At 42.1% G+C, this 25,345-nt stretch overlaps 1 protein-coding gene across 1 annotated transcript in view; it reads left to right on the forward strand.

Annotated features, from left to right (window-relative positions):
- Positions 1-25,345, forward strand: part of ADAMTS2 (ADAM metallopeptidase with thrombospondin type 1 motif 2) — a 174,455-nt gene that overhangs the window by 100,277 nt on the left and 48,833 nt on the right. Inside the window, exon 4 of the mRNA XM_054642736.2 lies at positions 14,310-14,512. Coding sequence (XP_054498711.2) covers positions 14,310-14,512 — 203 coding nt within the window. The remainder of the gene's footprint in view (positions 1-14,309; positions 14,513-25,345) is intronic.

Genomic DNA, 25,345 nt, shown 5'->3' on the forward strand with positions numbered 1-25,345 from the left:
AATCTGGGAAAACTTCAAAAGCTGAGAGCTGGTATTGCTTACATGGGCATTATTCCAAGGTGTGTCAGGAAGGCAGGGGTTGGAAGAAGGCTGTGCTGGTGCCAGCTGAGCTTGGTGGTCCCACGTACATCAAATGGCTCAGCTTGGCCCTGCCAGCCTTGCTTCTTGCAGTTGTTCACCAGTGTTTCCATCAGTGGTCCAGCACTTGAAAGCACATTAAAATGCCTCTTCCCAAAACCCTCTGGCTCCATGGCCATGCTCTATAAGTACCTGCCAAACAAAGCAATCTTCTCTCCAAACCTAAACAACCCTTCTTCCCTCTCCCACATGCTTTTTGGCATTAACCTTTCCTTGCTCAGATAGTTATCTACAGAACCTGTTGGGGTTTTGCCATGACTTGCCTTTGGGGAAGGGGGTTGGTTTTCTGGAGGTTATTCTGAGTTGCAAGGAGAAAGAAGGTAGAAACTTGTCCCTGTTGAAGTTAAGTGCTGACACCAGCAGGGCTGGATGTTGCTCACAGGCCCCTGGGCATGTTTTGGCCTTGCTGAGGTTGACTGCTGCAAGTGATCTCTGGATTGAGCTAGATCCACGTGTGGAAGGCTGGGAAACAAAGAGACAAGAGCTGCTTTTGCAGCTGGATGAGAAAGTACTTTTATTTTACCCTCTGTTTTCCCTGACTAATGGCAACTGAGGGGTTCTGCAAGAGGAGTTGGTTTCCCTGGGTGAATTCAGGACATATAGGCAAGACCACATGCTGCACTCTATAGGTTTTGGGTTTTTAAAAATCTTTTCACAAGGAAGTTCAATCAGTTGCTTTAGCTTCTCTGTTGTGAGACTTCAAATGGATCTGAAATTTGTGACGTTAAGATATAATCCTGGCAGGTTAATGCTTCAGACAATTTGTTCTTTGCTGACTTTCCTTGTACTTTAGGTGATCCAAATACTGGTGTTCTCTTTTGTCTCCCACGGCATTGCTTGGCTTTCCAGATGATTTTTTAAACCATAATTTTAGTGGAATTTTCCAAGAATATTTATCTCCCCCAGACACAAAAATCTTGCTGCTGAGCCGACCTTTGGTCAGAAGAGACAGCTGAAACCCATGCAATGGGCAGTGGTTGCTGCCCTGATTTCATACCACAGTTTGACACTCTCAATTTGTGAGGAAAAAAAACCAAAAACTTTTAAAGGTTTTTCCCTTCACAAACTGCTCTGTTTCTCCTTTTTTCATATTGTAATTTTTTTTTTCCAGTTGGGTTTGTTTGGTGTGGGTTCCTCCCCTCTCCTCTTCCTCCACAAGCTGGTTGCTCAGAATTGGTATTTTCTGATTTTTAGCCAGGCTAAGATCCATTGCTAACATTGGAGAACAATCTCCCATTCAAATGGTCAAGAAGTCAAGGTCAAGGCTAAAAGCTCAAAGCTTAAAATGAGGCAGTCTCTGCAAAAAAAAAAAAAAAAATCAAGTTCTGACTGTGAGGGTTGAGGATCTCCCTCATATTCCTGGTGGAATTCCCAAAGGCTCCTGTCACTGGAAGATGAGCACCCCTGTGCTGGCAAGGTTGAGTGTCCCATCCTGAGAAACAACTCAAGGTCAGTTTGGATGAGGTTTTGAGCAGCTAATTGATGATGTCTCTGCCCATCACAGGGGGGTTGGACTAGATGACATTTAAAATTTCTTTGCATCCAAAATTATTCTGTGATTTTATGTCCTCCTCTCTGCTGTAGCCTGAGCTGGTTGGGCACTTTCATATCGTGAAATAAATGTTCACCAAAATGAAATGTGGGTCCTTACTCCATTATTTTTTTTAAATCCCTAAAACCCCCTGTGATTTGATTTGAAAATAATTTCAAAACAATCACAACTTTATTTTTTGGTGAACCAGTTATTCAGCAAAATGTAAGAGTTGCCCAGCTGCACCGCAGCATTTGAAACCAAGGCACCTTGGACTAAAACCAGAATGGAAGAAACCTTTCCAAATGCTTCAGAAATTTTAGGAAAGATTAGCCAGAAATAGATTTGAAAGAGCGAAAAAGCAATACATTAAAATTCTCCGATCCGAAGAGAAATATGGGAAAGGTCGAATGGAAAGCTTTGCACTGAAAGGCAGCCTGGAGCTCACTAGAAGAGCCTGGAGAACCAGGCAATGAGAGCAGCTGGATGCCATCAACCCTCAGCTTTCTTCTGAGGCTCACTGGGGCAGTAGCAGCTGCTGCTATCATTTTTCTAATAAAGTTGAAACCGGTGAGAAAGCGATGGGTATTGATTAGTGTCAGCTTCAATAAATACATGTCCAGCTCCCACACTGCACAAGATCATTCAGAGTCCTGCAAGTCCAAAGTAATTGTTGAGGACTCATGGGGGCTTCCAGGGCACCACAGCAAAGAGGAGTCTTTATTGACTGTGGTACTTTCATGTCTTATTTCATAACTGAGTAGCACTGTTGTTGGACAAGTAAATGCTGTTTTGTATGGCTTTCAAAAACATGCTTTTTCAGCACTGATTTGTGGTCTCAGATCTGGTTGAACAGGTACAATAGGTGAACTGAAGGAGACTGTATTTGTGGGACTTGTGTTGCTGAGGAGACAGGCAGGAAGTTGCTCTTGGGGAACAATAATCTGTTGAAGAGACAGACCCTGACACCCAACATGTCCCTTCTTCAGCTGCCAAAAAATGTTACTTTTCCCTCCAGCCTTCCGTCCCCTTTGCTACAAATGTCACTTTATTCCTTTAAAGTAAGTTCAGTTAGTGTTAACTTTGCTGTTTATCTTTGTAGACTTTTCTTTTTGGAGTAATGGGAAAATATAAAGGATTTCTATTTTGAAACACTGAAGAAATAATATTCTCTTGGTCAGCAAGAACTGAAAGTGGATGGAGTCTATTCTGACTTCAAATGAGGGAACCACGTTATTACTTCTATTCGCACAATGCATTAATAATTAGTATTATCAGAATTTGTATGATCTATTTCCTAAACATTTTGGTTTTTAGAAGAATAAAGAAGATGAATATACTCAAGGACATCTTTTTAGCTCTCGATTCCCAAAATGGAACATAAACTGTGGTGTTGCAGCTGATGCTTTGTGGAAGGTTTTTGTATTTCTGTTTTTTTCCCCTGTGATTTTTGTTCAACTGATCACAGTTATCTTTACAATAAATAGCCAAGTGGCTTGGTTAGCCAGTTCTTAACTAGGTGGAAACAGGTGATAGAGTTCAACTAATCCAGTCCAGTATTCAGATAAAACCCAAAAATTCATTGCAGGAACTCAGATCTGGAGTGACTCTGGTTATACCAGTTTTAGAGGAATGTGTTAATAACTGGAAGCCTTTATCATGTATGTCAGCATTGCTCTCAGTAAACTTCTTGGTTACTTTAGCAACTTCTTTTTAAGGAAATTTAAAAGGATTTTTCTTTTGGTGTTGGCTTTAACATTTCCATTTGTTACTATGCAAAAGTAACAGGCTGGAGGCTAAATGGTCTTTAAATACTGTTCCAGTTCCAGAGGCAAAAACTACTTGGAGCGTTGGAACAGCTGTCTACTTTTATCCTTAACAGCATCCACTGTTTCTCTAACATCCATTGACTTGTCCAGTCCTCTTAGCTTCCAATTCGGTTAAAACCATTTAAAGATAATTTAAGTTTAAAAAAACTTAATATCTCAATTTTCTGTTGTTTCTGATAGTTTTCTAATGTTTGATTTAATTTAAAAATATTTCTAATAGAAATGTTAGCTATCAAGAGAGTTGCTCATCCATCAACCCTCCAGCCACCTTTGTTAAAATACAGTTCTCTTATTTTAGCATTATTACATTCATTTCTATACGTGTGTGTGTGTATATATATATATACATATATATATATATATATATGTAAGAGGCTTCCCAGCCCTTCTTACTGGCCATTGTGCATTTTCTTTTCAAAGTCTCATTTCATTCTATGTAGAAAGAGCAGAGCATTCATTACTATTAAAGCAATTTTATAGCACACTGCAAAGGGAATACAAATGCAGTTTCTGACCACTTTAAGCCTTATTTGCACAAAGATGATATCTTTAATTCAGGAGATAAATTCCTTGCTACCTAATTCTTGAAAGGCTTTTATTTTGAGGTGGGTTTGACTTGTCCCTATAGGAGAGTTGTCTGCTGCCTGCCAAGGAGCACTACATCCTACCAACTACATCTCATTTAGCAGAAAAATGACCTGAGTTTGATTAGGCTACAAGCCAATTTGAAGGACAAGCCAGTCAGTGCTGAGCACAGCTTGTTTATCAATAATATGTGAATAGCCCAACAAAAATACAGAGGTCCTGAAATGATGATCGTTCCTTTGGAGGAAGGGGGGTAGATGGTGGAGAGAGGAAATGGAAACTCCTTTTAGTCTTGGCACTTACAGTTGAGTTGGGTGAAATTTTTATTAGTGATAAAAAATCCGGAATTTTTCACTGAACTTCAGATTGATAAAAAAGGAAAAATCCTGAAAATGTAGCGGGGTTTCATGGCAGTGCATTCCAAACAAACCATCTCCCTTCTTTCCCTTTAGACATCTTATAATTTTAAATTATTCTCTGCATTGGGACTTGATTTCATATCAAATGAGTAAAACTTGATTTCAGATGAACGGAAATGTTTTGTTTGTTCACATTAAAAAAAGTTCAGTATTCAAGTCCATTTGACCTGAAAGGAATTAAAAATATTTTGGACCCACCAGAAAATGAAATAAATGCATGCTGACCTGTTCTAATCCCTCTAAAGCTCCCAGATATTAATGCTAAATTTATCTTGAGAAAGGAACATTAAAGCCCTGCCTGCAGGTGCTGGGGAGATGATTTGCCTGGCATACCTTGGCATTTGTCCTGGTGTTCCCTGAAGCTCAGGGGCTGTTCCCAGGACACAGCTTTCAGGGATGGGGAGTGGGATGTGGGAGGAAGCCCTGGCTTTGCTTTCCTAGGGCCAGTGGGAAACTGCAGCAGGAAAACCAACAGAGATTTCATTTCATTTTCTTCTTTTGCATTTGTGTCCTCACAACTTCTGCCTCTAAATTTGCCTTTTCCCCAGAGGGTTTTGTTATCTTCACACCCATTCATCTTCTTTCCTTCCTCCCTACCTTCTTTTCCCCTCTCTCCAGCCCCAGTCCATGCTCATGAGGAGAACTGCCCATTTAAAGCATCTCTGCTGTCATTGCCAGGACCCATCTCCCACCCACCCACCACAACAGAAGGGCAGCATTTCACAGTTTGCCTTTTGTAGGGCCTGACAGATTGAGAGCTCTTGTACAAATAACAAAAGAAGCCTTTGCCCTTGATTTGGAAATGCCTTGGGACTAAACCTCCTGCGCTTTCCTTAGAGCAGAGCCTGATTCTCTCTTTCAGGGTTTTTTACTGTCATTTTGAAGTTTAAGAAACTCCTGCATCCTCCAAGAGTTTTGTCTTTCCTGCAGTCTCTAATCAATTGCAGCTGTGTTTGTTGGTGCAGAAGGTCCAGGCAGATTTAGCAACAAGGATATTTTCAAAACATAGGTAAAATTATAACTCCTCACTCAGTGTTAAATCCTGCTAGCAGAAATAGCCAAGGCATTGTGTGTTGCTCTGCTTTTTTCAGCCTGTCTGGATGAGGTTTTTCTTCTTGTAATACTCAATTTACCTTCTTTTCTTTTGTCTGACTGCATGGCAAAAATTTTTGAGATGTGAAAGAAGTCTGTTGAACTCACTGATATTGCAAAATGAGACCTCTTTTACCTTAGAATTTGGGAAGATTTTCTTCTTCCTATGCTTTTCTTCACAAGGTGAAATGAGCAGAATGTTTACTCTGTCTAATTAAAAGATCATTATGATTATGTAGGAAACAGGAGCTGTTTGCATTGTCATTTTTACTGTATGTTCTGTACACTGATGAGTTTTATATTCTACTTGACATTGAGAACATTCAATTGTATAATTTACAACTTTGTGAGACTTTATAACTGAGAAAAGTGCTGGCCTTTTAAAAGGATGGAATAATTCTACTTTGCAATGTTGCCAAAAGACAAGACTTGAGGTTATGGCTAAAATGCATAGGAAAGATACATATTTTCTTCAGTCATTATTTTTCTGTAATATTTCCAATGATGTATGTTTATTTTATGTATTTCTTTGCCTTTTCTCCCTCATCTCACCTTCCTGCCCTGGCTAGAAATTTGACTTCTGTTACCTGTGTGTTTTTTAATGTTATTTTCTTGAACTGTAATTAAACTTCATTTCCCTTTCTTAGGGAATACTTGGCTTATGGAAAGACAACTGCCATCCCATGTAATCTGTTGTTATTCAGGTCCTGTACCACAGCTTGGCATTTCATTCTGTTAAAAATGCAAGTGGGATTGTTAGACATGTCACCTACAAAGCCACGGGGTCAGCCTGGCAGCTTACTTAATGTGCTAATTTGCTGTAATTTGATCATGCTTGGAATATGGATTGGACATCTGAGTATCTTGGTGGCAGACTTGGACCCACACAGCCCATAAACACTTGGTTAAAGCCTCCTTGGGAAAAGTGAGTTGTGGTCAGCTCCTGATCCTTTGCCTTTGGGGCTTCAGGTGGGGTCTTTGGGGCTCCTAGAACTCTGTGGAGCTGTGGCTCTGTGCCCAGTGCCTGTGTGGAGATGTGGCTGAACTCTGCAGTTTAATTAATTATGCATTAGCTGCAAATGAGATTGAGCACGCTGAGCTCCCTCTGTGGCTCTCTGTGATCCATGCAGAGCAAATCCTGCTCTGCCCAGGCACAGGGAGCACTCCAGGCCTTGGGAAGGATGGAGCCCTTGTCCCAGGCCAGATGTGGGCTCTCAGAGTGGCTGGGGTGTGGTAAATCAGGCACCTTATTCTGCAAGTCACAGGCTCTGCAGTACAGGCCAGCTTACAATGACTCGCCAAAATATTTGCCAGATAGCACTTCTCAGATGCAATCAATTAAGTCAGTGAAACTTAAAAGTTGGCTTCTAAATTAGTTTTCTAGAGTAGCTTTCTTTGTCCCTTTTTGAGCTTACTTTTAAGCACTGAGTTTGGACTTCTTGCTCATGCATTATTTGGTGCTAAATTGTGAAACCTGTGTTTGCATTAGTAAGGCTGATAGCTGAAAATTTTCCAAAGGATAAGTTTTGCTGTTGGAAAAATTTTGTGTTTGGATCCCAGAGAGCTCCATTTCAACCAGGTCACACAGACTGGTTTCCTGGCTGGTTTGCCATTTCTTTCATTTCCTCTTTTTGACTATTATGTTGTAAGACGAAAGTTAAAATTTTAACGCACTATGTTTCACCATTTGGGAAAAAAAAACGTTTTGGCCTGGGGTATTCTATTACCTTCCTCTCATTTAATCTTCTAACAGTGCAATTATCTCTTATCTTTGTGTTATTCTTTGTGTGACTCTGGCCCTGATGAGATCAATTTAGTTTTCAACTTCTCTTTTTAGTATTGTAATATCTTTTCTCTTGTGATAAGCCAGAAAAAATCTCCCTGGCAACACCTAACTGTGGATATTCTTTGTGCCTCTGGCCTGGCCACTTGCTACTGTGTCCACCTGGCCATTTTCACTGCACTAATTGGTTTATCCTTTGGAAAGACTTTTTTTTTTCTCTCTTTTTTTTTTCTTTCAACTTTGGTAAGTTCATCTTTGGTTTTTTTGGGGTTTTTTTGTTTGTTTGTTTTTTTTTGTTGTTTTTTTTTTGTTTTTTTTTTTTTTTTTATATAATCCTGATTCTCTGATCTAGGTTTAGATTACATATTGAGAAAAAATTCTTCCCTGTGAGGGTGGTGAGATCCTGGCACAGGGTGCCCAGAGCAGCCTGGAAGTGTCCAAGGCCAGGTTGGACAGGGCTTGGAGCAGCCTGGGACAGTGGAAGGTGTCCTTGCCCATGGCAGGGGGGTAGAATGGGATGAGCTTTAAGGTCCCTTCCAACCCAAACAATTTTGTGATTTTATGATTCAGGCAGGCACTTGAGCATGTCCCAAGTTTCAAAGTCACTGTGCTGTTGCAAAAGTGACAAGGAAAAAAAGGAACATTGCTTTTGCCTGTGTTTGCAAGAATGTGCATTCACTCTGCAAATGAGGGACAATAGCTCTGCCCCAAGGAATTTACAATTGCTGTCTGTATGAAATACTGTTAAATACTTGAAACTCCTGATTTCAAGTGCAGGACCAGATCATTCCAGCAGGAATTCAGCTGTTCTATCTGCTGACCTTATGCAGCTGGAGTCTGAGACCTATTTTTGGAGAGCTCAGCCCAACTTACCCCAACAGCCATGGCAAACTCCTCCTGGCCAGATGAAAGGTGGAGCAGGCTCTTGTTAAAATGTGATTTGACCAGAAACAGCATTGCCATAACTCAGAGGCAGAGAGCTTGTAATGGGATCATATGGTCAGCAAAGCACACAGCCTAAAATCTTCCTTTTAAATGCTGCTTCTTTGCACATCAGGGCAGGACAACCATTTGGGAAGTTGGAGAGGATGCCTGGTGCATACCCAGTCTTTTGTTTACTAGTGTGGCCTTACTTTTGGTTTATGTAAAAATGTGTGAGAGGAGGAATTTGATCCCGCTCCTCAAGATAATTCTGCTTCAGTGGTTGCTCTTGGTTAAGGATTCACCAAGTAGCAGCCACTGTTATCCTGTGATTCAAGAAATCACAAGAATCCCATAAAAATTGAGCTCCAAGTTAAAACTGTGTTGAGGCAGGGTCCTCCTGGAGATGCCTTTTAAACAGGGCTGACTTGGTTATCATGTACCAAGTTCACTCCATGGATTTCCTCATGTTTAGGCTGTTTTCAATTTGCTTTCACCTCACAGAAGCTCTCTCCCATTTTAATTCCCTGCTGGCTTTACCCAGTTTTCTTATGAGTGATCTATAGCAGAAGGGTCCAAATTCAGACTGCAATATGGGAAAGGGATTTATAAATTATGAAACACCAATGTAGCAAAGCAGGATGGTTAGGGGGGAGAAAAAAGACAAGTAGAGGACATTTGGAAAACAAAGCAGAGAGCAGAGGAAGGTGAGCATGGCTGTAAAACCATCAGAAATAAGTTTTTAAAGAAATAAAAAATCTGAGAAACTATTAATTAAGAAATGGCCATAACACAACATGGTTGTGTGCAACTGTAATGAAAAACAAAACCCCAAATGGAGGAACTTAAAAATGGGAAAATAAATCACTAGGGGATAAAATCCAAGGTTGATGACTGTTCAGTTGACTCCAACCTCCATGGGCTGGGCTTCAACTTACCATGGAAGGCAAATGAGGGTTTTGGTAAAATGCATGAACAGGCTAATTGGAGACTAATTAGGGAGTCAGTTGATCACAGAGCACTGACACAAGAGAAGCCCCCAGGATCCAAGTGGCAGGGAGGGCTGCAGAAGGATGGTTCATGATTGAAGGTGCAATTCCCAAAAGAGCAGTTTTCTGTCAAGCTGTCAGCAGGGTTTGGTGCTTTTCCAAAGGTGCAGATGCACTTGAGCAGTGGGAAGCTGAGAGCTAAAGCAAGTCCACCCTGCCTGCTTCTGCTTCCCTACCACACAGCCTGTTCCTCCTGCATCTCCAGCACTGAGGGATGGATGGGCTCATGCCTGGGCTGGGATTGTAGTCGCAGGCTTGGAGTGGCACTGCCACCAGCTGTGGTGCAGCTGAGCAGGGCTGGGTGCCCCAGGCTGTCACAGATGTGTTTGCCACCCCAGCAGAGCAGGCTCCAGCTGTGCTCCACATCTTCCTGAGTCACCAGGGTGAAAAACATGAAAACAACAACAAAAGAGCTGCTGGTTTGCAGCAAGGAATGGGAAGCTGGGAGCTCCTTCAGCAATGTGTCCCAGGAATGGAGATGAGTGGCAGAGCAGCAGATCAGCAGCGCTGATCCTCGTGTGGCTGCAGAGAAGGTGCTCAGCAGTCGGCTCAGGCGTTCGTCTGCTCCCACACTGACAGATGAAGTGTCCACAAAAGCAAACCAGCTGCATTTCAATGGTAGCTGCCTGGTCTGAATGCTGCACGCTCAGGTTTGAAATGAAATTCCAGCTCGTTGCTGGGCTGACAAGCTGCAGATGATGGCTGTGAACATGACACACAGTTCAGTCTCCCAGCTGCTCATCCTGGCCTCTGCTCTGGGCTTGCCAGAAAGTTCCCTTCTCCCTCTCAGAAAGAGGAGATAAAATATTAGAAACTGCTTTATTAGCACAATATTGCTGCTGTGAGACTGGGGAACCCTAAGGCTGGTAAAGTCCAGTTGTTTCATAAGGTGCAGCCGTATTTTCCTGAGCCTTTTTGAAAGGGGTCATGAAAAAAACCAAACAAGATCATGAGCCAGCAACTGTGGATTTGGTGGGTGTCCTAAAGGGAGTGACAGAAAACACAGGGAGAGGGAGTTTTTATGGCAGCAGTGTGTTCATGCTTCAGTAACTCAGAGCATCTGTTTGAGCTTTGCCTGCCATGATGGGTGAGGCAGAATCAGGAGATGTCATGTAATTGGGTTTCCATAAAGAACGTGATATCAAACATTCATGAGAAAGGCAAAAATTCCCAGAAAATAAGGTGGTGTCATCCCAAACTGTTGCAGATGGGGAATTCTTCTGAAGATGTGCAAAGGCAACACTATTTGACAACTTGGGCACTTTTTATTCCTTCTCTGGAAGATGGTTTACAGTGGTAGGAGAAAATTACTGAAGTATCTGAGGGTTTTTTGGTTTTTTAAAATATTCTGAGGTTTTTAGCTGGCTTTAGGAAAAAAAAGAGGGGTTTTGAGGGATTTTTGTTGAACTGCTAGAGTGCTGCTGTCATTTGATTTATTCTGAATGAGCAGCAAAAGAGAGAAATAGAAGCTTCTCTGTGAGTGATTAATTTTCACAAATGTGAATTTTTCCTAGCAAGAGCAAGAGGGTTTCAACACAAGCTGGTGTGAGGCTCTGCAAATGCCAAGTGTCTCCTCTTGGGAGATTGAAAACAAAGTTGGCACCAATGATTAGTGGCTGATTTGGCAAAAGTTGCTGAAAATTGACATCTGAGGGAGAGGTCTTGGGATGATTTAGTAAAACAGTGCAGTTTGAAACTACTTTTGTGGTGTTACTGTGCAAAGTGCAGGGGTGATCAGAAGGAATGTAATGTGGAAAATGTGAAGGACGAATTTGGTGTCTTATTTAGTTCTTTGTGCTTTCTCTTGAGCTTTTCTAGCACATTGTTAGCAGTACAATGATACAGCAAAGTTGCTGATGTTGACTAAGGAAAGTTAAGATGCCAAAACACCACAAATATTTCATTTACTACATATGGAGCTTTGTTTCTCTTCCTCTTTGCTAAGATATGGGTATTAATTTCACTTGGATGTAACTGTCATTTAGGAGCAAATCCAACAAGGGAATAACATCACATGGTCCAGCAAATCCAGCAATTCATCATCCAAGAGCCTGAGAGGCAGAGCAGCCCTGGAGGAGGACTCTGTGGGCTTTGTGGTCAGGCGTGTGTGGAGGCATCCCTGCCTGCCCAGGGACAGCCTCTGGGAAGGAGCACTGGGTGGGAGGTGGGGATATGAACCAGAAATCTTGCAGCTACTGTTGGGAATGTTTTGAGCTGTGTTTCTGGTCTTGGGATGGTTCCAGCACCAGCTGGAGCCAGTGTGGCTTTCACTCTGCTGGGAAGCACATGGGGTTGGTGCCTCAGAGGTGCCAGTGCCCAACACTGGGTGTGTTGTCCTGAGGGGAACAGCTGAGGGGTGAAGGAATTGTGAATGTGTGGAGTTTTTATGCTCCCAAGGAAGTTTAAAGTGGTTGGTTGGCACTTAGTGGGAGGGAGATGACTTCCAGGGAACCTCCTGATAACTTTTCTCAGGAGTTGGCAGGACTGTAGGGACTACAGTGTGACAGTGATGAAGTGAGCAGCAAAGAGGGAGGACAGGCAGTTTTTGCTGCAGGATGGTAGGATCACATTTTGCCTCTGGCTGATTTACTCACAGCAGGAATAAAGGTACTGTGTCAGGAGTTAGTTTGACACATAAGACAGAGAAATAAAAGCACAAAAGCTCAAGATACCTTGACAGCAATCACCCACCCAAATATAGCCCCCCAGCCAGCAGAGCTAGCTGTCCACAACCTCAGTGCACAGCTCAGGCTCTCCCCCTGCCCAGCACTGCTGCTCTGCAGTAGAAGCTCTGATAGCTTTGCCTTGCTGCTGATTGCTTTAGCTTTTTATGCACAGCAGAGAGAAGACATGACCTGCAGCCCTTGCCAGCCTAGGCTTACTTTTCTACAGAGCTTTTAAGATTTATGGTCCTATTTTACAGTAACTATGATTTGTCTTATAGATCATGAATATATGATTGCCCCATGATCCCATAGTGATGGCTTGGTCATTACTCCTGAGCACTAGCAAGGAAATTTTAACCCTGAAGTTTTCCTGTGGAGAAATCCAGGAGGCAGGGCTGGAGCTGGCTGCTTGGCAGGGCTGGAGCCTGATGGAGCTGCCTCCAGTGCTGCCAGGCCAGGCTCATTCACCCTCCATGGTACACCTGGGAGTGACAGCTGGGTGTGCATGAGGAATGAATTCTCATGCTGGATCATGGATTCTGACCAGAAGAATTGTAAAAGTTGTGGCCCCAGGAGCAGAAGCTGCTGGGTGCCCTGAGGCTGGCAGTGAGAATGTGGTGGTTGTGCTTGTTAGCCACATTAACTGCTGCTGTTTGGGGAGAAGGACATTGGGGCTCCATGGAGGGATTGGACACCACATGGCACCTTCTCTCTGTCCACTGAGCAAGGGGAGCTCTGCCAGTGCAGGGCAGAGGAGATCCCTGCAGCTGTGGATCTCAGGACAAGCATGTCCTTGAAGCTTGCTGGAACCTGGCAGGAAGCTGTGTCATTTAGGGGCTGTCCTTTGCCTGGAGGTCTCTTCAAGGAGAACAGAGAGCAGCTTCTCAGCACACAAGGCACAGCCTCTCCTGGCTGGTAACTTGTGTGCTCCATGGGGACTGGGGATGCCTGGTGTGTGTCTCTCCTGGCAGCCAGAGGCTGTGCAGGTCCATGTGTTGTTGTCACCTCAGTAGGGAGTTGAGGGGGACTCTGCTCAGGCTGCACATTGCCCACGACCTGCTGACACAGCAGCCTGAGGCAGCAAGGTTCAGGCAAGAGCACAGATGTTCTTGTAATGAGCCCAGTGATCTGGTGACTCATTCCCTTCCCAAGCAGCCACTTTTGATGTGAAAACTTCAATAAATGGAAATGGAAATTCCACTTTTGTAACATTTCCAAGAGCTGTTTCTCATTTCTGGTTTGAAGGTGATGGCTTGGGCTTCCTCCCTTTGCTTCCCATTACATTTCTGTGAATGAAGCATTGGGACCCTTACTCAACCCTCTGTACTTTTGCTGACCTCCCTGAGTCTTTCCTGACATTTCCTAAAATCAAGAGGTTCTCAGTGGTGATTCCAGTCTCTTGTAATGCAAATGGTAATAATGATATGAATGATAATCATTGTTATTCTGTAGGATGAAATGTCAAGATTCCATATTTTCATGTTAATTTTTAGTAGGTAAGTGCCACATTAAGCATGTCCATCCTGTCAGGGAACATGCTTTTCATATCACAGGAACTGTTAGAAATCATTAGTAATGAAGGAGACAACTGTTGTGCCTGGTGGGCTGGTCTGTGACATGCAGTAATGCAAAGTGACATGGAAAATTTGGAATGAAGGATGAAAAGCTGTTAAAAAAATTGTGGACGTAGCTATAAATTTATTAATCTCGTGTCTAAAATGTGGTGCTGAGCTGTAATGATAAATAGGATCCCTGTCACTACTGTGGGATTGCATGTGTGTAACTCAGAAAGGAGCTAAAGGGCTGAGGCTGGAGGGACTGGTTTGGTGGTACCTGAGTGGATGGCAAAAGGCTGTACTTACCTTGAAATAGGAACCTATGGGCAGTAAGATCAGATTTTGAACCTTGTGTCTATCTTTAATTGTTCTAAATAAATACTGCACTGGGTAGCACAGGATCCCTGGACAGTGTATTTCTCTTAGAAGTACATTTAAGCAACAAGTATTTTACTGCAAACATCTCTGCTCTTCTCATCAAGACATTGGCAAGACCTGCCGCTCTTTGGGGCCTGTATTTATTATGCAGTATTACTTTGTAGAAAGTATTGCTTTTACTTTGTAAAATAAAAACATTTTGGTCATATTTCTCTCTCATTTAGGTAGTTTTTAATTGACATTTCGTGAAACTAACGCTGTTATACAACGCTCAGAACATAACAAATGCTGCTACTTCAAATGAATCTCAGCTGAAACTTGAACCTCTCCTGGCTGGTAACTCTTTGTGTGTTTGATCCCAGGCTCCAACCTCACTGCCTTGGACCATCTGGGCAGCGCTGTGGGCCTCGCTGAGGAGCAGGTGCAGGGGTGGAGGCAGCGGCGCCGGAGGCACACCACGGAGGACGACTACAACATCGAGGTGCTCCTGGGGGTTGATGACTCAGTAGTTCAGTTCCATGGGAAAGAACATGTTCAGAAGTACCTGCTGACCTTGATGAACATTGTGAGTACAGCCCTGCTCGCTGCCCTGTGGGAAGGCTCTGAAAGGCCTGGGAATGTAGGTTGGGTAAACCATTTGAATAAGACGTAACAGATTTTGCTCGTGGCAGGAGATAAAATAACTCTAGGAGGGAAATCCAGGCCACTTTTCAGAAAATCCAATAGGGGAGAAGCAAAAAAGCAAAAAAGGAGAAAGGAGCCAAGACAGAAGCTGAGTGTGGGACTGTTAAAATGTTCAAAGTCCTTCTTATGTGCTTTGGTGGGTGGGACACAAGGTCAGGGGCTCAGGTTTTTGGAAGTCATTATGTTTCAGCTGTATATTCCCTTAACCTAAGCTTCCTGCTGAGGAACACAGTTTGGAGAACTGTCTTCAGACAAGGTTCTAACAGAAATTACAACTGGCTTTTACATTTTTAAAACTACTCTGCTGAATTCTTTGATTTCTCAACAGCCTCTTTAGGTCCCAGGCCACCTCCCTGCTCCTTGTTCACACTGCAGTAAAATGTTATGCAGTAACACTGAGCTTTCTTAAATTGATTTAGTATTTACTCCATGACTGACATCTTTAGGTTTCCTTAGTTAAATATTTAATCTTCATAACCATAGTCTGTGTAACAGACTATATAGTGTAGGAGTGATGAAAGGAGACACTAGGGATTATAATGTTTGAAAGAATCACTTTTTATTTCTAAATATCAATGCAGCAGCCCTCTAATACCCCAGACACTAAGCAAGGACGCTATTTTTTGGAAAAGAATGAAGACTTGAAAAATCCCTAGTACAGATAAAAATCCAAATATATTTTATTTTTTGCCAAAGAAATAGAAGTGATAGCCCCCCTCATAGGCAACTCATTTGGGGATGACTTTCTTCCTTCTCCTTCTCGTCTGGAACAGGAGTCTTTTCTCAATAAGACACACTTCTGAAAAAGCTTTGGCCTCAGTGAATGTGTATTCTTAGTAAAATAGTGTTGAGTAAAAAATTGTAGGTCTGCTCTGTTTTTGACAAATGGAGTCTGACTGCTGAAATTTACAGTCGTGTCGAGAGGATGAGCCTGTAGATGACTCCTTTCACTTTGCAAACCACAGAGGCAGAAATCCAGGCTGTTAGGTAGATTTGTCTGGGATGTCGTTTTTCCAAGATGTATTTTTTTAATTATGAAGCTTGGTTTTTTTCCTTCTTTATTACGTTCTTTTAGCAATGTGCAGAATATCACTGTTTTTCATTTTAAATTAGAGGTGGAATACAATTTGAGAAAATCCCTTGTGTGATATAAATTCAGTTATGACTTTTTATAACAGCATTGTAAATAGTTGAAAACCTGCTCTGACATTAGAGTTATGGAGTACTTGGTGTCTGCTCTGATGGCTGTAAATGCATATATTCTAACAGAAATGACATAGTGAATTTAATTTATTTGTGTGGTTTGTTTCCTCTGAGGCTTAAAACAAAGTCTACAGTGAAACAGATGGTTTTATGCATCTCTAAATTAACAAGTCAAACAGGCCAAACCAGGAATGTGGCAAACAGGCCAAAATAGATTAAACAAGACTCTTTACTTATCATGTCACTTAAATCTATTTTTAAGAATTAAAATATACAGTAATGGTAAAGAAGCCATAAATGTTCCAGCTCTGGAATATACTTTTTCCTAATTTTAGTAAACCAAACCAAGACACAAATTGCAAGAAATAACAACTCTTCAGCAGCCTGTCTCTGCAAGTGGTTTAGAAAGTGCAGCCTGTGTAACCATCCCCACAGGGCACAGCAGCTCTTGGCACAGGCAGCAATTGTTCTGTTGAGAGCTCTGAGGTAGAAATATGTCTTTTGGGGACTGAGGATGTGTCCCATGCCTTGTGCCCAAATTCGAGAAGCTGCTTGAAATGATCAAGGTATCTTGAAAGGCTCTGGATAGTTGCTGGCAGTCATCAGTGTTGTCCTGTTCTTTCTCTCAAAAGTCAGCTGGCTTCTAGAGTCTGTATTTCAGCTGAGGGGTGGTGATGGTAACCAGCCCTGTTTCCAGCTCCAGCACAGAGAGGCAGGAGGGGTTTATTGCTGCAGATGGTGCTGGGGACCTGTGTGCCAAGGACAACACAATGCAGAACCTCTCTTTCCTCTCAACACGGCAACTCCAGCCCTTGCCCTCATTGCTGGATGGGTGCAAGGTGTAATTTTGTGTAGAACATGGCTTTGGTCTCCTTTCCTGAGATTCACAGTGGCTCCCCCATTGCCTTCTCTTCTTCATCTTTGAATGGTTGGGGGTTTTTGTTTAGAAAATGAGCCCACTATAAAAGGCCTTGGGGTCCCTGCTGTTAGGGGTCACATGTATGCAGTGTGTCTCTGATGACATGTGTAGGTCCAAGGTCACTTGGAAAAAGAGTGACAAACAATTCCAGCTGTATTTTTAAATCTAATTGGAGATCCTCTCATAAGCATCAGATTGTGTGTACCCTGCTGGATTTAGGATGTAATCAATTAGCTTCCTGTAGTAACAAGGCATAGAATCAATTAGCTTTGTATGGTAACGAAGTAGTAAGCATAAAATCAAGAATGCATGGTAACAAAATTAAATAATAGTGAAGATATTTACTGGAGATAAAACACGTCATCAAATAGTTGAATTTCTGAGGTTCCAAAAATGAAATAAATCTTAGGTGAATTGTCCCTCCTGGGGCAAGACATTACTTTCCCAGAAGCAAGTCCCAGCATGGCTGCTTCTCCCACTGTGCTTGATCTCTTTGTGTGTGATGGCGTGAACAGTTGTCCTTAACTAACTTTTCCCAGGGATCTTGGGTGGAACCCTACCACCAACCCAATCAAAACAATATATTTTTTTTTCCAAGCCCAGTGCAATGACTGTAAATTCAGTAAAATCTGTTTTGTGCAGCTTAAGTGATGTGTTACAGTCCACACCTAAAAGCCATGAAGTGAGAAAAAACAGGGGCTGGGTGTCCTGGCTATCTTGAATAGCTGTGCTAATATTTATCCCAAAGTTTGGAAATGAAGTCACTCCCAAACAAATGGTGATAGATGCCAGAGGATTTTTAACACGTTGGGCTGCAGCCACGTATCGTCTGACTGTGCGCCAGCCGTTCCACTGCAGTGAGCTCGGCCTCATGCCTCCCCTTTTTCATCCTCCAGCCATTTCCTCTGACAAAACTCTGGTTTCTCTTGACCTCCTCTCTTTTCTCTGCTCAGCACCATGGGGACATTCAGTCACCTTTGGAAAAGATGCCATTGTTTTCACTTTGGAGACCCTCGACTGCCTCTTGCTTGCACCATTTTCATTGCACTTCATGCTGTGCTTTTTCCTGGGAAGGATATTGGCCTGCACAGTCCTCTGCATTTCCAAGTGAGAGCCCACACATTGCACAAATTAACTTTGTATTTATAGCATGCAGGAGCATTCCACAGAGGAGACATATTTGGGTGGAATCTTGTAGTTCTGTAGTTACTCAAGAACATAGAAGGTAATTCAATTTCAGCAAGAAAGCATCTCAACCCCCCCAGTAATTGTATCTGCCTGTACAATTGTTTGGGAAATATTAGAAAAGTGCAAGGCTAGAAGTGGTGTTGTAGAATTACCTTGTTGCTTGGGAAAGAAAAGGTTTTCACTGCAGGATGCTCTGGGAAGAGGAAAAGGGCACTGAATGGATGTCATTGTGCTGAATGGCTTGGATGAGTGCAGTGATCAGAGGATAAAAATCTGGCTGGGTGGTCAAATCCAAAGGGTGGTGGTAAATGAAACCAAATCCAGCTGGTGGCCAGTCCAAAGTGGTATTCCCCAGGTGCAGCAGTACTCAGTATCAGTGATCTGGATTAGGGAATTGAGTGATTCCTCAGTTCACGTGCAGGTGGCACCAAGGTAGATGAGAGTATTGATCTGCTGGAAAGCTGGAAGGCTCTCCAGTGGGATCTGGACATGGCCTCAAGTTGCTCCAGGAGATGTTTAGATTGAATATTTGGAAAAATCTCTTCATGGTTGTCAAGCATTGGAGCAGGCTGCCCAGGGAAGTGATGGAGTCACCATCCCTGGAGATGTTTAGAAGATATTTGCATGTGGCACTTGGGGGTGTGGTTTAGTGGTGACCTTGGCAGTGCTGGGGTGGATGGTTGGACTTTATGATCTCGAAGAGCTTTTTCAACCTAAAGGGTTCATTGATTTTGAAATGGGTGTTGTTGATACCCAGTCATGGTGCTGAAATTCACTCTTTCATAACCCTCTTAAATGTCGTTTTGAAGATTAAGCAATTTTCAGGGGTAAAAATCTTTAAATTCTTTTCCATTCCTTTACTGTAAAAGAGCTGATATTAAAATATTTATATATACTCATTTAATGGATATATGGCCAAAATATTTGTGATACTAAAGCCTATCTCCTCAAAGTAGCTAAGTGCCTAATTGCTGTTATTTCAAAGGGAGATAGACTCTAAATAAGAATTATGCCTCACTCTGGGCTAGATTTATCTGAGTATTTAGTAATTTACCTGCCTTTGAAATCAGTGAGAATCAGTATTAAAAATTAGCTCATGGGATTATGTATCCCTCAGCCTTCAAGTGAAACTTCAACTCCAGAACAAATACATTAAACAACTTTTCATTTGAATAACTGAAATCAATGAGAGTTATGCAGCTGGGGGCTTTGGAAAGTCCCCGGAGTCTTTCACCTGCATCTTTCAGCACTACACATGTCTTTGAAATTGTGGCCCTGAGGCACTGCTGAATGTGTTATCTGTCCTCTTTAATAGGATGTACATGATACTACTATTATAGATGAGATTTCTGCTCTCGTATCTCTGGCTGATGAGGGATGAAGATTTGCAGGTACAGAACAGCAAGTCCCTAATGAGAGGAAAGGGCAGAAATGCCATTGGTTTCTAACTGACAGTTGGATAAAAACCTGAAAGCATGTCTAATTCAAGCTGCTAAAAAGAAAGTGATGATTGAATACATTGAAATAATGGTGCTCCCTGTCTTCAGAATCATGCTTTTTTAAACTAAAAAGCATTTCTTTTAGACAGCAAGGATAGTTCAATAATGTAGAATTCAACTGGATTTTTGAAAATTAAATAATTCATGAGCTCCAATGCTCATTATTTAAAATCAGTTTATTTGAATATGGGCACTTTAAATTTGAACTAACTCTAAGAAGTTTCACAAATAACAAATGTAAGTCCAGCTCTATTCATCTGAGGGACTTCAGCTGTCTGTAGCTGAATTACAGCTTGTTTGAAAGTTTAAATATATGTATGTGAGTTAACTCCACATTTTGACTGTTCATTATAAACCAGTAGCTGTGACTGGTGTGAACAGTGTCAGAAGAGGCCTACATGAGGTTATTTTTGTTCATTATCTTGATTGCCACCCTACAGTGGAAGCTGTAGTTGTGCTTGGGCATTCAGGGGTTCCTGCAGGAAAGACCCTCTCAGAACTCTTACAGGTTGTGCTCATTTTCACAGGGATTTTATTCCCAGCGTCAATTAGGTGAGCATTGCTCATTATTGGTACCTGGAATGTGCCTTGCTGCCCTATCACACAGGTTTAGTACCATCCTCAAGGTAGAGGGTAGGTACTGTTGAAAGATGATTTTTATCTTTACTCCAAATACCAATATGAGCTTTTGCCACAAAGGTTTCAGCCAGGGACTTCTGAGTTGTGACAGTGTGGTTTGTGTGATGGAGTGTGGACAATCAGGATCAGCTTTCAAATTCTGGGTGCTTTTCCTTACCAAACTCCTCAGAATGGAAGAGGTCACCATATTTATTACTTTGACATCACACCCCTATCCCTTGCAGTAAAGTGATAAATCAGTCTGCTTAATTATTTTATGATGCTGATTTTATTAACATGATCTTGAGACAGTAATTCAGAAAAATACTGAGTCTGTTGGTGCAAAGGTAATTTACAGTGTTTAGAGAAACCTCACAGCAGTGGTTTATGAGCAGGAATGAGAAGTTCCAAGAGCCTGCGGGAGGAACTAAGAAAAATAAATTAGTCATGAAGTCAGAAAACAAAGTCTATGACCTTTTTAAAGCCAATGTTGCAGTCAAAGATGAGATAGAGGCCCGTAACATGAAGCTACCTGGTGCCTTACCAACACATCTGCTGGGAAATGTTTTTCATTTTGATCAGAAGCAGCTAACTTGGACTTGGTAACACCTACTGACTCTGACACCAGGGAAGGTAAATCAGGGCTCAGACTCATATTTGCATAGAAAATGTGAGATTCCTATCTCTGGTTCAAAATGTACATTGCCAAGCTCTTCTAAAACTGCCCGGTGTATGTGGTTTTGAACAGAATGATAGATGTTTTCCAAATGTGGGATCACAGTTTGACCTTTAAGTTTCATGTGTGTTGTGTGCTTTCATTCTTCTTTTCTCCTTCTGATGCTCAATAAAGATTTCAGGAAAAAAAGAGAATTCCTCTCTGAGGAAATGCCTTGTAAGGACTATAAAGGGAGACTAGGAGCCCTTGATTTTGCTGTATGACTTTCTATGGGACCATATACATCCACCAAAGGAATTGATGTAACGTTATTCCTGTGGGATTAAGATAAAGCTTTGGGAATGTCAGAAATGCTCATTTGGGATCTTCAAAAGCATAAAGAAGGTGATGAAAATCGAAGAGCACAGTGGTGTTTGAAGTGGGACCACAGAAAAATAAAGTGAGAGGGAAACGCTTTTGGGAGGGTCGGATTACAGAAGTTTGTGCTCAGTATCCACCATGACATTTCTGGTTCCTATCCTGTAATTCAAACCAGACATTTCTTACAGAAATAGACAATCACTGGATGCCCACCAGGCACTGAGGCTTTGCTGCAGATAATTATGAGCTGATGAATGAACTGCATCTCGGGCTGGGCTCTAACAATGGCTTGCCAGGAGCTCTGCCATCCCACAGGGAAGGAGCTGATGCTCTCCAGCTTCTCCAGGATTGCTCTGGCAGAGATCCACACATGGTCCCAGCTCTGCCTGGGAGCACGTAGCCATCAGTAGTTTCTGCAGCAGTAGTTGTGTAAGGATGCTGGGTGATCAAAGAGTGGGCTAATCAGCTTGGATGGATCAACAAGCTGTGGTGGCTGCAAAACCAGATGACTCTTGGTTTGTGCCCTCTCCAAAGGGTCAGATGTGCCCTCTGATGGCCTCTGGTGCTGGGTCAGAGCTGTTTGACACTGATGTAGCCCCAGGTGGAGGCTGTGAAATGTCCAGCAGGGGCGTGTGCTCAGGAGCCCGGGGCAGCGGCACTCACCCAGGCGTGAGGAGCCATCCATGGAGCTGCCTCAGGAAGAGCTCAATGCTTTATGGTTCAGGAGTTGTGTTCTGATGAAATGATCTGCCTTTTGCATAGCAGACACTAACAAACTCTGCAAGGCTGGGGACTCCTTCAAAGTGCATGAATGAGTTTGCTGATGATTTGCCAAAATACACAGATTATTCTCCTATGGTGCATTGGTTTAATTAGAGATCCAGGGAACCACCTGACTTTGCCTAAAAATCCTGCCAGCTCTACCAGCAGGTAACCTGCTCTGCACCAAGACTAGCAGAACTGCAGGCTGTTGATTACTATTTGTGTCACAGGAACTTTCAAAATTCCCTTTTAGGATCAGGCAGTGCTTTGCTCAGTAATCAAAACTTTCCAGTGATTCTTTTACAAAGCATGAGGCACCTCACTGGTGCTTGGTTTGCCTTTAGCTTTTTGATGTATTCTATGTGCTTACTGTGCTGACTTGAAACTTGCTCAAGGCAGAAGAATTATAAAATTAGCAGAGAGGGACAGATGAAAAAAAACTAAATAAAGTCTTTGTTTTTCTTATGTAGCACCAATCTGTGCTAGCCTGATTTCTACACAGAAACTTTAAATAGAAATGTGTGTTTTCCTTTGAAATATCCCAGAAAAAGAAACCAAAGACATCCCAAAATAGTTAGTGAACTACAATAGCTGGATAAAAGTATCTTTACAGTATTTCACTGTGCTTTGAATTCTTTGAGATTTACCCAGACTTCTTCATCACCCTCTATAAATGCTGAATCACTGTAGGACATCTAATAAGATTTAATTCATTCACTGCCTTCAGTACAGGAGCTGTGATTATGGGATGGTCTCTGTGTACTTTTTTCCTCCTATGCAACAACTTAATTTTAGACTTACTGATCTAAGAACAACAGGAGACTGACTCTGGCTTTTCTTCTGTTGATATGAACCAGGATGTCCTGCTGAAGTACATGAAGATGCAGTGCTGGAAAAGTACTTGCAATCTTTTCCAGAGCTGTGTGTATTTATTGCACAGACATCTGAACATGTATCTCCATTGTCTGGCTATCTGTGCTATCAAACACTTAAGTTTCAAAGTTGTGAGTTGCTCTCAAGCCTGGAGCTTTCTGATTGCACAGACTGGTTGGTCATCATCTGCCCTATACATTGAGCTGCATTACCTTGACTCTGCTTTCCTGTTGAAATAAGAGGTGGAAATGTGGGGGATCTGAGCTAGGGATTGTGTTGGGCCTTTCAGAGTGTTTCTTTTCATTTTCATGAACCTCTGAGAGCACAGTGTTTGCTTGGATCTTGTATCTCTAACAGATTCCTGCAACAAATAGGTGTGATTTAGGCTGTGCTGGAAAGAAGGAAAAGCATCTATTTCAGCATATTATTCATGTGCAGTGAGACACTCCTAGCAAACCACAGTTTAGGTCAGAGGAAGATGCTGGGTGAAAAGGGCTTGGACTCATCCTTATTAATGAAACCAAGGCCCAGAGCTTTGAATTGGCCTGCTGTCTTGCAGAAAATCCAGGATCCCAAGAGAACCAAGCAGCTTTTTACAGTGCTTGTGCTTTTCTGTTCATTCACAGTTTGTTTGTTAGATGTCATTTGCATGAATAGTCAAACAGTGTTTTAATTCTGTTCCATCAATGTTTTCAAGCCAAGTTTCTCTTTGGCACACAACAGCGATACAGTTGTTCGGTTACTCAACGATTGTTAAAAGAGGCTTAGGTTAAATTCTGGATGTTAATGAGAGAGTGCTGTGCACCAATTTGGATTATGCTTTATGAACTAATTAAATACTTATTTACATGCTGTGTTTACTGTCCTCTATACACAGCACTTTTTTGTTTAATACTCATTTCATGTACAGATAATTTGCAGCTTATTTCAACCTCATATCCTTGATGTGAGAGTACTCTCTTCTCACCACACAAAGAGGGAGGCAAATTAATATCCCTGTCTCCCTTGACAGCGTTCAAGGGTCTTTTTCCTGGGTGAAAGAATTTTTGTAAAACAAAATGTGTTTATGTCTTACCTATTTATAATCTGTGTTGAGCAATGGTCCTCAAAGTAAAACTAAGAGTGTTTTTAAAATTTCAGAATATAAAGTTAGTCTTCCAAAGTCTTATTTAAACATGCAAAGAGATGATCTGATTTCTAGAGGGGTTGTTCACAAAGCAGATTTGAACATAATCAGTGCCTTCTAGCCTGCAAGGAAAACAGAAGCCCCTGAGGCCACTCATAGCCATGGGCTCCTCATCCACCATCTTAATCCAAGGATCTGCTTGCTTATCAACCTGCATCCCAGGAATCCCCCAGAATGTTTCCCAGGTGCCCTGGAGGGTGTGAGCCTCCTCCTGGAGCTGTGGTTCAGCAGGACACTCAGGACTGTTGAAAACTTGGATATCTACCAGGCATAAAATAAGTCTCTTCTGTCAAAAAATACTGATGAAACGAATTAAAATTCACTTTAAAATGTCAGTGGGGATTGCTTAGCAAAACCTACACTGATGTATTTAATTTTAATGGTTTTTGAAGAGATAAAATATGGGCCATTAAAACTGGGGCTGATTGAAGTAGCAGGACATTATTTACCATGTTTCAAATGAAAGGTTCCCTGAAAGTTATTTATTAGCTTGAAGTAATGAATCTAGTTTGGAGGAATAAATGAAATCTAGGTCCATCCAGCAAAACAGTTCAGTTTGGTGCAACCTTTACCAAGGGAAGGAGGTTTTAGGGAAGGAACTTGCCTTGCAGGGATCTCATCTGCCTCTTCTAATTTGTAAAGCTAAACCCCTGCCATTTGGCCAAGTCTCATGCAGTCTTCATCACTGAATACTTAAATCAGCCTTGTTAACAGTTAATATTTGCCCAGCTTGCCTGTAGCAGTGTTTCTTAAGTAATTGTTATTCATCCACATTTCACTCTCTACTCTAAATATTTACAGTTTTCTTTCCAGTGTTCCTGGGGTGATTTCCCCATGTGCGTGTTCAGTTATGTAGCTCTGGTATAAAAAAAAAGAAGACAATTTTAACTTGCTGGCATTTTGTAGCTTTTGTTCTACTTGCAAAGTTTAACACTGATGAGTTTTGACATACAATAAAGCCAGCTCATGTGCCTGACCAGCTTTTTGGGGGAGGCACATCCTCTTGGCAGAGTGTGATATGATGGGTCCCAGATGGAAGAGTTACAGGGTGCAGCTGAGCTGATCCAGTGAATGGCTCTTGGGAGAGAGGTCCTGTCCCTCTGCTCACTCATCCCCTTCCCTATGCATGGTCCTGCTCAGCAGAGAGATATTTGGGATTTTGCCTGGATTGCCATGCTCCAGGCTCCAGTGGGTACACATGGACACATGGGTCAGCTCAGCTGCATGGTGTGGGTGCACCATGACACCTCCAAGTGCAATTGGGCTGGCACTTATATACCTGGTAATCTTAAGTCTCTTGAGTATATATTTATTTTAATTGATTCCTTAAATTATGACCTGTTGGGAGATTACAGCAGAGTTGGAAAAACCCCATTCCCTCTCTCATTAGTGGAGTTTTTAATGTTTTAAATATGATCACAAAGTGGTGT

The sequence above is a fragment of the Agelaius phoeniceus genome, chromosome 15, assembly GCF_051311805.1.
Source record: "Agelaius phoeniceus isolate bAgePho1 chromosome 15, bAgePho1.hap1, whole genome shotgun sequence".
Lineage (NCBI taxonomy): Eukaryota > Metazoa > Chordata > Aves > Passeriformes > Icteridae > Agelaius > Agelaius phoeniceus.